This window comes from Lithobates pipiens, unplaced genomic scaffold (genome assembly GCF_037356315.1).
Source record: "Lithobates pipiens isolate NorthernLeopardFrog02 unplaced genomic scaffold, aLitPip1_a1.2 Scaffold_3, whole genome shotgun sequence".
NCBI lineage: Eukaryota > Metazoa > Chordata > Amphibia > Anura > Ranidae > Lithobates > Lithobates pipiens.
The window spans coordinates 128793311-128807787 of NW_027507790.1; the positions used below are offsets into that span (position 1 = coordinate 128793311).

The following is a 14477-nucleotide window of genomic DNA, read 5'->3' on the forward strand; positions in this document are numbered from 1 at the left end:
ACTCTCTCATACTGGTCACTGGAAGTTCAACATGGCACCTCTTGCAAAGAACTCTCTGAGGATCTGAAAATAAATAATTGTTGCTCTACATAAAGATGGCCTAGGCTATAAGAAGATTGCTAAGACTCTGAAATTGAGCCAGCATGGTGGCCAAGACCATACACCTTTTTTAACAGGACAGATTCCACTCAGAACAGGCCTCACAATGGTCGACTTAAGAAGTTAAGTGCACATGCTTAGCATCATATCCAGAGGTTGTCTTTGGGAAATAGACTTATGAGTGCTGCAAGCAATGCTGCAGAGGTTGAAGGGGTGGGGGGTCAGCCTGTCAGTGCTCAGATCATGCGCTGCACACTGCATCAACTTGGTCTGCATGGCTGTTATCCCAGAAGGAAGCCTCTTCTAAAGATGGTCCACAAGAAAGCACGCAAACAGTTTGTTGAAGACAAGCAGACTAAGGACATGGATTACTGGAACCATGTCCTGTGGTTTGATGAGACCAAGATAAACTTATTTGGTTCAAATGGTGTCAAGCGTGTGTGGCGGAAACCAGGTGAGGAGTACAAAGACAATTATGTCTTGCCTACAGTCAAGCATGGTGGTGGGAGTGTCATGGTCTGGGGCTGCATGAGTGCTGCCAGCACTGGGAGATACAGTTCATTGAGGGAACTATGAATGCCAACATGTAATGTGACATACTGAAGCAGAGCATGAACCCCTCCCTTCGTAGACTGGGCCGCAGGGCAGTATTCCAACATGATAACCCCAAACACACCTCCAAGATGACCACTGCCTTGCTAAAGAAACTGAGGGTAAAGATGATGGACTGGCCAAGCATGTCTCCAGACCTGTGGAAGAGGACTCCAGTGGCAACCTGCGAAGCTCTGATGAATTCCATGCCCAAGAGGGTTAAGGCAATGCTGGAAAATAATAGTGGCCACACAAAATATTGACACTTTGGGCCCAATTTGGACATTTTCACTTAGGGGTGTATTAACTTTTGTTGCCAGCTGTTAAGACATTAATGGCTGTATGTTGAGTTATTTTGAGGGGACAGTAAATTTACACTGTTATACAAGCTGTACACTCACTACTTTACATGGTAGCAAAGTGTAATTTCTTCAGTGTTGTCACATGAAAATATATATTAAAATAGTTACAAAAATATGGGGGGTGTACTCACTTTTGTGAGATACTGTAAAATCATTACTTTTATTGCATTATCAAAGTGTAATAATTAAGAGCATGTTGGATGACTGTTATTATAAATACAAAGGCAGCAACCCCATACACCTTCCCATAACAGTGGCGGCCTGTCCATAGGGGAAACAGGGGTGCCACCCCCCTAATCCGGGCACCTGGTCCCTAATTAACATGCAGAGCGCTGGACCCATGTATTCCAATGGGAGTTTTTTTTTAGAAGCAAATGATTACAGCCTGAGGCTCTAATTGGCTTCAAAAAAAGGGTGGGCTCAGGGGACAGACCACTGCACCCTGAGCCCACCCACTTGTGTGACAATAGCGAATTAATATTCGCTGTTGTCTTCCTGCTTCGCATTCCCAGCTAATCCCGGCTCAGGAAGCAAGTTCTGAGACTCGATTGGCCGAGAGGAGCAGTGATCCAATTGATCAGGAGGAGGGAGAAGACACATGGGAAGCCATGCTGCTGCGAAGCCGAGGAAAGAGGAGACGCAGAGGCCCGCCGCCCGAAGGAAGCCCGAGACCTAGATAGGGTAAGTGCAGGGACTGATCGACCGGGCAGGGGGGATTGTCACCCTCCCACAAAAAATGGCCACCAGCCGCCACTGTGCCATGGGGTAAAATTATATACAAACAATACGTAAACCAAAGATGCCAGACAAAGTTGAATATGTAGGAAAGGCGTAATGTCCTGACGTGTTTCACAAGTTTAGCTTCTTTAGGGGTTCACAGGATAATAATAATAATAATAATAATAATAATATATATCATCCAAGACAACACATACAGTTTTTTATGTATGTGTTGTGTTGGATGATATACATTATTCTGCACCCCATTAATTCCTGAAGAAGCTCAATTTGTGAAACAGTTTGGGACACCTTCCCTACATATCAAACTTTTTCTTACATCTTTGGTTTATGTATTGTTTGTATATGATTTTGGCTAAGTTACCTATCGGAAGGTGCATGGGGTTGCTGCCTTTGTATTTATAATAGCATTCATTCAACATGCTCTTAATTATCTGGATTTGTCTACCCAATTTTTACACTTTGATAATGCAAAAAGTTATGATTTTATATTTATTTTTATGTATCTTTTTCTTTTCCTGAGGGAGTACGATTAGCACCTTTAAAGTTTTATTACTCATCTTTTTTTGTGATATTTCTGGGATGTGGTGCTGAGGTTGCCAGTTATACCCATCTGTGATTTGTGTTTTTGCCTATCAGTTAGACACAATAGGAACTATATTGAATCGGAATTTGGCCCGTTCAGCAAGGACCAGACGAAATTTGATCCATGTATGGGCAAGCTGATTGTACCCAAGTCCATAAATTGATCAACTTGGGTAAAACCAGCCTGCCAGATTTTTGGATTCAGTTACTGCCAGCAGCTATAGCCATTAGCAGTAATCATTGTGTTCCGTCAGCCAAGAATGCTCCCCTCCGGCACAAAACATTACTGCTGTGGGAGGGATTCCCCCATCAGCACTGACTGTGTTGATGAGGGAATCAAGCAATTTTCTGTCCTTCCATTCATGGTTACCTGCCTGATATGGTAAGTGTTTGTCCACTAAACCGGCTATGGGTGCACTTGACTTTATGTCATAGGTTGGAACATAATTCAACATCCTGTATGGTCATTGTTTAGAACTTTCCAACGTTTTTAAATATGGGGGCTACTTTAGTTAAACCAGAGGAAAGAATATTTGAATAAAAGTTGTGTTTTTCCTTAGTGAGCAGTCAGAATGCAGCTTTTCCATATAATAAATGGTGAAACCTGTTTGGTTGCTACTGGTGACAGCTCCACTTATGCTCTTATTTTCTTATTAAGTTATAAAGAATGGATCTAAACCTTTAAGCAGTTTGTTTTGTGATATGCCAAGATGTTTTAAAAGTGTGTTGTCATTTTTTTTTATACCTTTTGTTTAGTGGTAGGACGGCTTCACAAATGAGCAGAGATCTGTCCATCCAACTTCCGAGGCCTGACCAAAGAGTAGAGAGAAACCAGAGCAAAACCTATCCCAAAAGATCAGCACTTACTCAGCAGCCAGGTACCAAACCACCCTTTTGATATGTTGCATCCTTTTATAGTAGTAAAAGCGTACCAGTTTTGGGGAGACTTGTTTCAAAAAATTGCTTCGACATTTTGAAAAATTATAACATTTACATCTGCAGATAACAGATTGTAAACAGATTTGTAAACCTGCAGAATTATTTACCATAAGGAATTATCAATTACATAAAATAGCAAGCACCTATATGCAAATAACAGATAACTGTTATGATTACCTGCTCTTAAAGTGATTGTAAAGGTAAAAAAACAAAAAACAAACATGGTATACCTACTTGCCCTGTGTAATAGTTTTGCACAGAGCAGCCCTGATCTTCCTCTTCTCGGGTCCCCCTCCAGCACTCCTGGCTCCTTCCCATGCTGATTGCCACTTGTTATGTGGGGCACTAATGCAGGCTCGCTACTGAGCCATGCTCTGTGTATCCATTGACACATACTGTGTGGTGTGGTCCCACCCCTAATGGCTACCTCTGAGACAGTGAGTGAGAGGGAGAGAGAGTACATTGCTGAATCGAGATGGGGCTCAGGTAAGTATAGGGGGCGGGGCTGCACACAGAGGGTTTTTACCTTAAGGTAAAAAAAAAACTTCTGCCTTTTAGAACCACCCTAAACAGCCTGTACTGAAGAGAAGGGGTAAGGTAAAGCCAACAACCACAAGAGTCGGTCATTTGCACATCAGAGTGCTAGAAATGGAAAACAATATGCAGATAACTAGAAAGTGCTTGCTATTTAATTTAGGTGCTAGTTATTTACATTAAACGCTACACTTGAAGCTGTAAAATGTAATAAGAAAGTTTTCTTATCAGCTGCCAATTCCAGTTTCAAAGTGTTTCTAAAGGCTTAGGGTTTTCACCTTATAAATCCAACATTTACCATGCACTTGTATGAAAAGGTATCCTATTCTCTTTGTATTGCTTGTGAAATCTCTGGTGTTCCTGCCAGTCCCTCTGTTTTCCTATTAAAAAGTGACCACGCTAAGCAGCCAGTTCTCTAGCTGTGCTGGAAACTAAATGTGCTCTTCTCCAATGATCAGATGTCTTTACACCCCCCCCCCCCCCCACCATTACACACATAAGTTCGGTGTGCTGTTGTTTTTCCTCCCAAGCTCTTATGCAGTTGAGAACAGAGGGCATTGATCATTTATAAAAAAAAGGGGGGAAAAGGGTAATTAAATTATTTTTTATATTTATACACAAATGTTTTGCCTTTCATTTGTATTTTAAACTGAATAGGTTAATTTACAAGGGTTACAATCACTTTGATGCATTCTATGTATTAGGTTAAAACAAAACTCAGTATATTCAGCTCCCCCCCAGCCCCTCCAAATACCTACCTGGCTTCTCTTTCGATCCACTGCTGTGCACAAGAGCTTTATTGCTGCTCTCTCTCCTCACAGGCACAGAGGCAGAAGCTATTGGCTTCTGCTGCTGTCAATCAAATCCTGTGAGATGAGAGCCAAAACAGGACCACGTTGCACTGTGTGTTTGTATAGATACATACAGCCTGGCTCAAGAGCGAGCCGGCATGTCTATCCCTATAGCAACCGCTTGCTATAGGAGCAGACATAGAAGAGGAGGAGCCAACATCGCCAGCATGGGAACTCAGAAGAGAGGTTTGGGGCTACTCTGTACAAAGCTATTGCACACAGCTGGTAAATATAACATGCTTACTATTTTAAGAAGAAAAAAATAGCACCTGCTTTAATTCTGGGAATTGGACAAAATCTACCTTGCGGTGGGATTAAATGCTTGTTTAGTCTAGGGGTGCAGGAATAAGATGTATAACTTGCCTTAGCCCTCAGTCTGGCAGGCTTGAAGGTCTTGTCTGTGGGCGGACCCCCAGTGTGTTATTAGCTCTGCATTGTATGTTGAGGAGACTAGCATGCAACTTTAACTCAGAGTACAGTAGGGAGACAACAGCACTGGAGTGTCCACATGGATTGAGGGAGCCGTTCCAAAGCAGGAATAAGAAAAGTATTACACCCAGTCCCTGGACCTATAGACTAAATGAGCATTGAACCCTTGAAGTGCAGGGGGGCTCCCACCCCAAGGATAGATTTTGTCTAAGTCCTGGAGTTCAATTTTATCTAAGCTATGGTCATCTTGTATGAATTAAAGGAAAGCTGTTATGAAAGAAATGTAGGCACTGCCCTGTTCTTTGACAGTTGTGGTTGCCCTATGTCTTCAATACCCAGTAGTCCTGTGAATGACAAAAGTTATCCCTTTCATCAAGACATCAATTCACTCAAGACAGTTTATAGATGTGTGTTTCAACTTGCAACTATGTATTGCTTGCAGTTAAAATATATAATCCACAGTGAGGAATACTTTTTTGCATTGTAACTTTATTGACAATCATTTGATTTTCTGAACATCAACTTGTATTTGATAAAGTAACATATGTGTAAACCAAACATGCTCCCTCTGCACACCCTCCAGTTCTTAGCCCAAGTCTCATTGTGTATAGTTAGAACACAGCTAAAAAGAGAATCTAGTTCTTTTAGAGATCCAGAATAAAGTGGCTTTGAGCTTTGATATGGAATGGAACATCTGAGGAATGAAATTCTGCAAAACAATCTTCAGTCACTGCTGACTTCAGCATTTTCTTCTCACTAACCCAACACAATATTCCAGAAATCACACCAGCTTGACAATACAGCTATATCAGCAGAGAGCAAACTACTTCAAACGAACCTGTTCATCTCTGTCTTGTGCTTATGGCCCCAAGGGGCATTTTGGATTTTGCATTGCTGATTTGAGTAGACAATGTGCACAAGCTGGAATAGATGTAATATAACATTAGTATTCCTTTGAAATGCCTGACAACAAAGAAACTACCATCAAAATATGTTTTTACTTCATTTACAGCCTCAAATAATTTAGAGCCGATATCAACAAACTTGGAAAATGGAGAAAATGAAGGCACCACAAAAATCATTGCCCCATCCCCACTAAAAAGGTAAGTTCAATTGTGAGAGCCAGGGAATCATCCGATGAATTGGTGATTCACCAGTTTATGAGCAAAACAAAAGCTGCAGGTGTTTATTTGTTGAGTTGCCATTATATGTGTTGTAAGTGTGAATCAGAGGCAATCAGAGGGACCATGAATGCCTATGTTAATTATTCTTTCATTCTGCTCCAGATTATCCATAGAAATGTGTGCATGTAGTAAAACATGATTCACACATGTTCTTTTTAAATAATTTTGCATATCTCCACTGTTTCATTAAAGCATATGTAAACTCCCTACAATCTGTCAAAAGCTTTAATATGTTAGTGTCCTTTTGAAAGTAATTTGAAGGACATGGCTTTACTATCATGCAAGCTGTGGTTGCCTGTTACCACAAGTTTGGTTTAACATATGCAGGTGTATTTATTAAAGCAAATGCGATAATCAGACAACCAAAATTTTACTTATTTTCTTGTATAATCTTTATTTTTTCAGTGTAATACAATAACATGATAGATCAGCATGGCCAATCCACAAAACGTTATTTCTTATCAAGTTGTAGACAATGTTTTTAGCAGATGTATTGTCACCTAGAGGCGATTCAGTTCGCAGTGTGCGCTATATATTTTTTTTCATTCATTCATTCACTATATGTCAGAGGCAGAATATTTTTGTGCGAGAAGATTCTAAGGACAATGTATGTGACTAAAATGGGGCAACGTGCCAAAGATATACCAGTTATCATATTGCAAGTTATCCTATCATGAAATACATAAAGTGCATAGGGAAGATAATAAGAATTCCACTTATTTTTTTTAAAGTAAATGTATTATAAACCAGGTTCTGTATCTAGGAGGTGCCTACATTATAGGTAAACCAAAGGTTTCGATTATGAAACTTAAAGCCAAACTCCCATCAGTCCCTGACAACACAGAGCTGTAAATCATGTACCCCCTCTTCTCACCATTAATTGTTTCCTAATCAATACATAAGCACTAAGCAGCCAGGCTGGACAAGATCGCAGGTTCTCTGTACTATAAGTATGCTATAAGATGTACTGGCTGAGACAGTTACTAGTAGAATTCCAGTATAATAAAGCAGTTGGAAAAATGTATATACTGCTTCTGGCACAACCAGATTAAATGCTGGGAATAATAGTCCACAGTGGCACCTTATATCTCTAAAAAGTGATGTCTCCGTGCCGTCTTTCTACTCCTAGTAGGCATTGGCAGCAATCCATTTAATAAGAATGTTAAAACTTCAGGTTCAAGAATCTAAACACAAATTGCAAGCAAACACTGTTCATGTACTATGCATGTAATATGCTAATGTCATATTATATTTTGCATATGCTTTCTGCCTTCCTTAGTTTTAAAGAATAATCATAAAACAATGGACAATTTGTCTTCAATATAAAATGGAAATTCCAGACCACAGTAGCTTTCCTTTCTCTTACATAAAAGTGAGTAATAAAGAAGAATTGAAAGCAATATAATATGAGCCCACACAAAGGTAGAAAAGAAAAAGACATCTAATTTAGGCTTGCATGTTATTCCTTATACAGTGATGAAAGCCCTTCATATTGTACTTTGACATTTGCAGACAGAGGAATCAAGACAGTTGTAGGATTAATAATAAAGTATACCATACACAAAGCCTTGGAAGGATTTGTTCAAAATACATTCACTTTCTAGAAGGAAAATTTCTATGGTGGAATAAAATGCATTCGATTGTTATTATTACACAGCTGTCTCAGATTTGCCTATTATGAGAAGAGACATAGGACAGAAGCTGAGAGCAATGAGATTTATTACTAGTCCCTCCTGGCAGTACTTGTTGTCTGATAGAAGGCAGGCGACGTCAGAATTTCCTGCATCCTACTAACTGAAAAGAATAGTCACTCGCACCATGTAATCACTTTCATATGCTCATTACCCTCAGAAACACAATTCAGAATAGTCTCTAACTATCATAACAGCATGGTAAACAAAGCACAACCAACAGCAGTTGCACGCAATAGGAATCATGGAGGGATAGGACCTAGATTGTATGATATTGTGATAAACAGTGAAAGAAGATGTGCAGTCACATAATAAGCTCAGGAACAAGAAAGTGAGGAGAATAAAGTGTTTTGTAGCAGATGCGTGGTATTTCCAGTAAGTGTCATAAATGAAAATATCAAGTTTCTAAACCACAGACTTGCATCTTCAAAGCGATCATTTTGTACAAGAAGGAAGAAGAGATAAACCCTTATAGAAACGACATCTTTGCATATTCGGAACTATCAGAGGTCATAGAAAAAGATTGTCTTACAATTTGGCCTGTGGTTCATTAGTCACTCTATGTATGTTATGTGATTGATGGTATACAGAGGCAAGCACCAGGGCTGCAGCTGAACAGATGGGTTAAGATTTTTTTTTTTGTCAAATTTTCTCTTCATCTGTGCTGATAAAACAGAGATGATTAGAGATAACTTGGCACCACATGGAACTACTTTACTGGCAGTAATGGAGAGATTGTCTGACACTTTCTGCATAGTGGATATGCATGCTGGGTGCATGGAAGATCTTTCGCAGTCTGATTATTCAGTTATCAGATCCTCTTGTGTAATGACAGCTTAGGAATGACTGCAAAATCCTCAGCATACACATGTGTTCTGTAATTAGCTGCTTAGTGCTGGGTGTAGATTGGCCTTTTCCTGTAAAATGTGATAAAGATGTTCATGATAAACTCATAGTGTTTTCATAGTCATCTGTTAAAAATCAACACAAAGAAGATCAACTGCACTGCTTGAAAGAAAATCTTCTAGAACACTGGATAGATTATTGAAGTTGATAGTTTCTTGTTTACTTCTATTTATTTTACAGTAATAAGAAAAAAATTGCATGGGTCACAAATTACCACACAACTAGCCACATATTTTTCAATTATTATGGACAAATTAAACAGAAGGAAATAAAAAGATTATAAAGGAAGCAGAGTTTAGTTGCCCGAGGGTATAAACATATGCCAAAACCATTGATAATTCTAGTCCAGTCATTCTAGTCCAGTCATTCTAGTCCAGTCATCTAGTGGATCTATGCCAAGCATTAGAGGTCGACCGATATGGGTTTTTCTCTGGCCGATGCCGATATTTAGAAATCGCGGTGGCCGATATGTTAGGCCGATTTTTTTTTCCCTTTTTTTTTCCCTTCATCTCATAAAATCTAAGTTAGACACCTTTCACACTGGGGCATTTTTCAGGCGCTTTTGGACTAAAAATAGTGCCTGTAAATTGCCTTTAAAACGGCTCCCCTGCAGTCTGTGTGAAAGCATGAGTGCTTTCACAATGAGGAGATGCGCTGGCAGGACGTTAAAAAAAAAGACCTGCAAGCAGCATCTTTCGAGTGGTGTATACCACTCCTCCACCACTCCTGCCCATTGAAGTGAATGGGCACCACTGCTGAAGCGCCTGCAATGCAATTTGGCAGCAGCGCTTCATAAGCGCATTTAACCCCTTCCTCGGCCACTAGCTGGGTTATAAGTGCCCCGCTAGCAGCCGAATAGCGCCGCTAAAATGACAGTAAATCGTTTTACCATCCACGCCTGCCCGCTCCAGTGTGAAAGCAGCCTTCAGTAATAAGTGATACAGAAAATTTCTTACATTTAAACATTTATTAAACAAAACAAACCTCCAATCAGTTCCACTATATATATATATATATATATATATATATATATATATATATATATATATATATATTAAATACACAAAAACAGGTACTCAAAACTTTTGGACGAAAAAAAAAGGGCTAACGTTTCTGTTTTCGTTTTTTTTTTTAAATCTATGTATTTTTTTGCAAAAAAAAAAAGCGTTTGAAAGACCTCTGCGCAAATACTGCGTCACATAAAATTTTGCAACAACCACTATTTTATGCCCTAGGGTCTCTGCTAAAAAATATATATATATAATTTTTGGGGGTTCTAAGTGATTTTCTAGCAGAAAATACAGGATTTTTACTTGTAAGCAACAAGTGTCAGAAAAGATTTAGTATTTAAATGGTTAAACTGAGAACTCTACACACAGAGTTCAGTTCATTGAAGAAGAAACATTGTATCTCTTTGCTCTTTTCTTGGCAGACTGCCCAGAGAGGAGGAAAGTCGCTCCACTGATTAACTTCAGGCAACTTACATTGACTTCTATTACAGAAGTCTTTTGCAAGTCGTGCTGAACATATAATCGGCCTTTTTATCAGCACAATCGGGCCGATGCCGATTAATTAAAAAATGCCAAATATCGGCCGATATATCAGCCGGCCGATATATCGGTCGACCTCTACCAAGCATCTTTTATCATTTTAAACAGATGACCTAGTTTTGGTCAAAACTTGCTGGTACTGAACAATTATATCCAGCCTGACAATTTCACAAGTAAGCTAAATGCCACGAAAAAGAATGGCATAGACAGTGGCATAATAGAAGACAATAGGATGTCTATAGTTTGTGATCTGTTACAGAATAGCTGAAAAACTATTAGGGCTCATGCACATGGTCATATCTAGTTGTATAGTGTAAATACTGGTGTATTTCCCCACCAGGGAGACCACAGGTGCTGCGTACAGATGCCCATAAAAGTCAATGGCTAGACACGTGTATACGCAAGTACCTGCATAAACACGTGCATGCGTATATGGTTGTGCAGGTACTTGCGTAAAAATGTTTATAGCTGTGTATAACTGTTGACTTCCATAGACAGTTGTACACAGTACCTGTGGGCTTCCTGGTGGGGAACAGTGTTACCAACCATCAGTATTTTTAATGGCAGCAAGTACAAAAAACAGGCACTTTTCTCCTGTCAGTAAATGCCAGTGACAGGAAAAGGTTGGCAGTAAAAGATATGGCTGTGACACTAGGCTTGGAACTGCACTTGTGCAGTTATGATCTTGAGTCGGCTGAGACCATTCAAGTGACTGCTACAGTGTGTTAAGTCTGGTGAAGGCGGTGCCTGAGCATGTCGTGTGATGTCATGGTTCAAGGGAGCTGACCGGAGGGGCCAGAGCCTAGTGTGCAGGACAGGAGCAAGGAAAGCCAGGAGTGGGAATGTCAGCTCTGCTTGGACTGGAGTGGACTGAAGGGACCACCTGCCATGGAAAGAGACTGTCACTGTGACTCAGGAGGGGACGTGACGTGTTGGTGAGGTGTCAGCATCATCTGTGCTGCTGCACACTGCTGTCCATGTCACTGTGAGAGTCAATTTCATGTGTGCGTGCCTGTCCATTCTAATTTCTTGCCCTCCTGAGTCCTGTTCCTGAGCTACTTACAATATCAAAAATAAAATAAGAAATATGTTTTTTGCCTTAATATCTATTTTAAATCAAATTACTAATTGCATATTATACTTGTTTGTAGCCTAATTACTGAAATTTGCACTTAAAACTGTATGTTTCAAACTTTTGGAAATGCCAGTAAAAACTTGGCTGTGCCAGTAAATTGTGGGTGTGGTGTCAGTGAATTTCAATCTGGTAGGTTGGCAACACCGGTGGGGAAATATGCTAGAATTTATGTTATATGCCTAGATAAGGCCAGATACCTTAGTCACATTATTGTAAGGACACATAGGGAGAACCAATGAGTGGTGAACCTTATGCCTACAGTATAGTTCCCAGCAGATGGCCATGAATACCCAGTGAACTACTAATTGGTGGGCTAGGTTCTTTTCAGGACTATTGTTTTCTTGATATAAGACTTTTGTCAGATATCATTCTATTCTCCTTCTCGTAGATGGGTAAGCAATACAATCATGCATGCTTATGGAACAACTGTAAAGATGTTTCATCTTTGGTCAGATAATTTCTGCATGTTCAACCTCCTCATAATTTCTGTAGTTAACATCAGGTGGCATGAGTCAAAAACATCTCTGAAATGGTACAAAATACATGATTACAGTTAACATTATTTGGCGTTCATGGCTGATCTTGCTAATACCTGTGTTAGAGATTTGCCCTATATATTTATCTTTTTTTAATGAACTAATTTGATATAATTGGTCCACCATGTTGTAGCAGGTTCTCAGGGCTATTAGAAAGCATTGAAGAATTGTTTTTTATGTATAGTATTTTATTTCACATGTTCAAATCTTCAAAAGTGTAGAATTTCTCAACGGCTGCCTCAGCAACACACATGTCCTTATTGTTCCTTTGAGTGTAATTGTTTCGCTAATGACTTCTCAGTTCGGTACAAGCTCTTCCAAATGTATTAATTTCCTCTAACAAGTGCCAACAGGCATAGAAAATGCTTCATTGACGTAAATGGCATCATTACTATAGAGAACATTGCATCAATGACTTAGGCAGTGAAACTTTGTAACTTACAGTGACTGAGAGCCTAGATTTTTCCTGGGGGTGATGAAGGTGACACCAAAAACAAAAAGGCTTTTATAGGATGGGAAAGACAGAGCATGAAGTTACATCTTACTGTATAAATAATTATATATATATTTTTTAACCTCACATTTATACTTGTATAAAAAAACCTGGTACCAAAGGCACGATGAGTAACCCCTTGGGGTCGTTAATAGACCGATCAGGCCAATAGTATAAAAGTATGAATTTTATTACAAAGTATCAATAATATACATGTACAAACAATACATACAGAGCATAAAAGCCATATCTAATACCCTGATTGATTCAGTTGTATAGATGAATCACCATCCTGTTGCAAAGGACTGGCGGTGATCAATAGAGTGTAAATAACACCTTACATGTTACGGACTGAAAGTCCTTCTTCAGAGGTTTTATGTTATTGACTCAAATGGGTATAAAGTTTCTGCAAAGAGAAAAGAATATATATATATATAAATAAATAAATTGTGTTTAGTACAAAGTAATAATCTTCATAACGGTTCAGCTAAATAGCAAACCATGCAGCACATAAACATAACATGTGGTATAATACATGAATTAGTTTACTTACATGGCAAACAATTCACATAAGGCAAATATCTGAAGGAACTGACTAGGTCAGGAAACTCATTGGTCAATGGGACATGCACCATCCAAATCATCAATGCCAATACCAGGAGTATCACAACGAGGAGATTTTTTAGATCTCTTACGTGCACAGTCACAAAAACAGCATCAAAAAATCAAAAAACAGGGCACCAAGACACAACAATCTCACAAAACCCAGCCTCACTGAACGTCATCAATTTGTCTTCATATATTACTACCATAAATGAGATTAACATTCTAGAGAAAGGGCTTACTTTTTGTCCAACATCTCAAATCAATAAGTTTAACACAATTAAAGATATTCATCTTTTTGTGTGTAACTTGTTGGTCAAAAGTTTTTTTTTTTTTAAACAATCATGTGGACATCAGACCTACACTCATCAAATGATCTTGAAAACTCACCAGATCTTTTTGATCTTGAGACAATCTTAGCAGATGTAGAGGTGGATAGCACCATTTCTGCCCTCCCCTACTCTGCTCTCCCCTACTGTTACCACTCTAAAGAAAAAACCTAAGTGGTATCCAGCTCCCAGTTCCAATCCAAATGCTGCATTCTTTTTAAAGGCCGTGGCTAAGGATATTCAGGAGATCAAGGTTGTATCGCATGCAACTGGTAACTTGTCCCGGACTGAGCTACAAGCTTTAAAAACATTGACGGGAAATCCCCATATTACCATTAAGCCAGCCGATAAAGGCGGTAACATCATTATCCAGGATAACAGTGAATACATACAGATGTGTACTGACATCTTCAATAACCGTGAATGGTATTGTCCAATATCTAAGGCCTTAATCAAAAGTTTTTTTGATCAACTCTACAATCTTGTGGATGAGGCCTTTTATTGTGGAATACTGGGCAAAAATACCTCCTAGAATAGCTACCTTTTTTGCCCTTCCTAAGGCGAATAAAAACTCAGGCAAACCTATTGTTTCAGGAAGACACAGTCTCACTGACAACCTCAGTAAATTTATTGATAATCAGTTAAAACCATTAGTTGAAGAGCTGCCTTCCCATATTAAATATACTATCCATTTTTTGCAGATTTTTGATAGCCTCCATGTCAGTGGCCAGACCATTTTGGTGGTCATTGACGTTGCTCTTTACAGCTCGATACCTCATGAGAAGGTCCTGATTGCTCTGAGCGACACTATCGTGCGCCAGAGCCATTTTGATCCCGCAAGAGTCCAGTTTGTATTATCAGTTCTAGATTTTGTATTAAGACACAACTTTTTCTCCTTCGTTGATTCCCACTTCCTCCAGGT

The 14477-nt window shown here is 39.2% G+C and overlaps 1 protein-coding gene across 2 annotated transcripts in view; it reads left to right on the plus strand.

Moving 5' to 3' along the window:
• EPB41L4A (erythrocyte membrane protein band 4.1 like 4A) overlaps positions 1-14477 on the plus strand; it is a 385559-nt gene that overhangs the window by 292456 nt on the left and 78626 nt on the right. For both annotated transcript variants that reach the window (XM_077462290.1, XM_077462291.1), the window contains 2 exons: positions 3132-3253; positions 6141-6231. In XM_077462290.1, coding sequence (XP_077318416.1) covers positions 3132-3253; positions 6141-6231 — 213 coding nt within the window. The remainder of the gene's footprint in view (positions 1-3131; positions 3254-6140; positions 6232-14477) is intronic.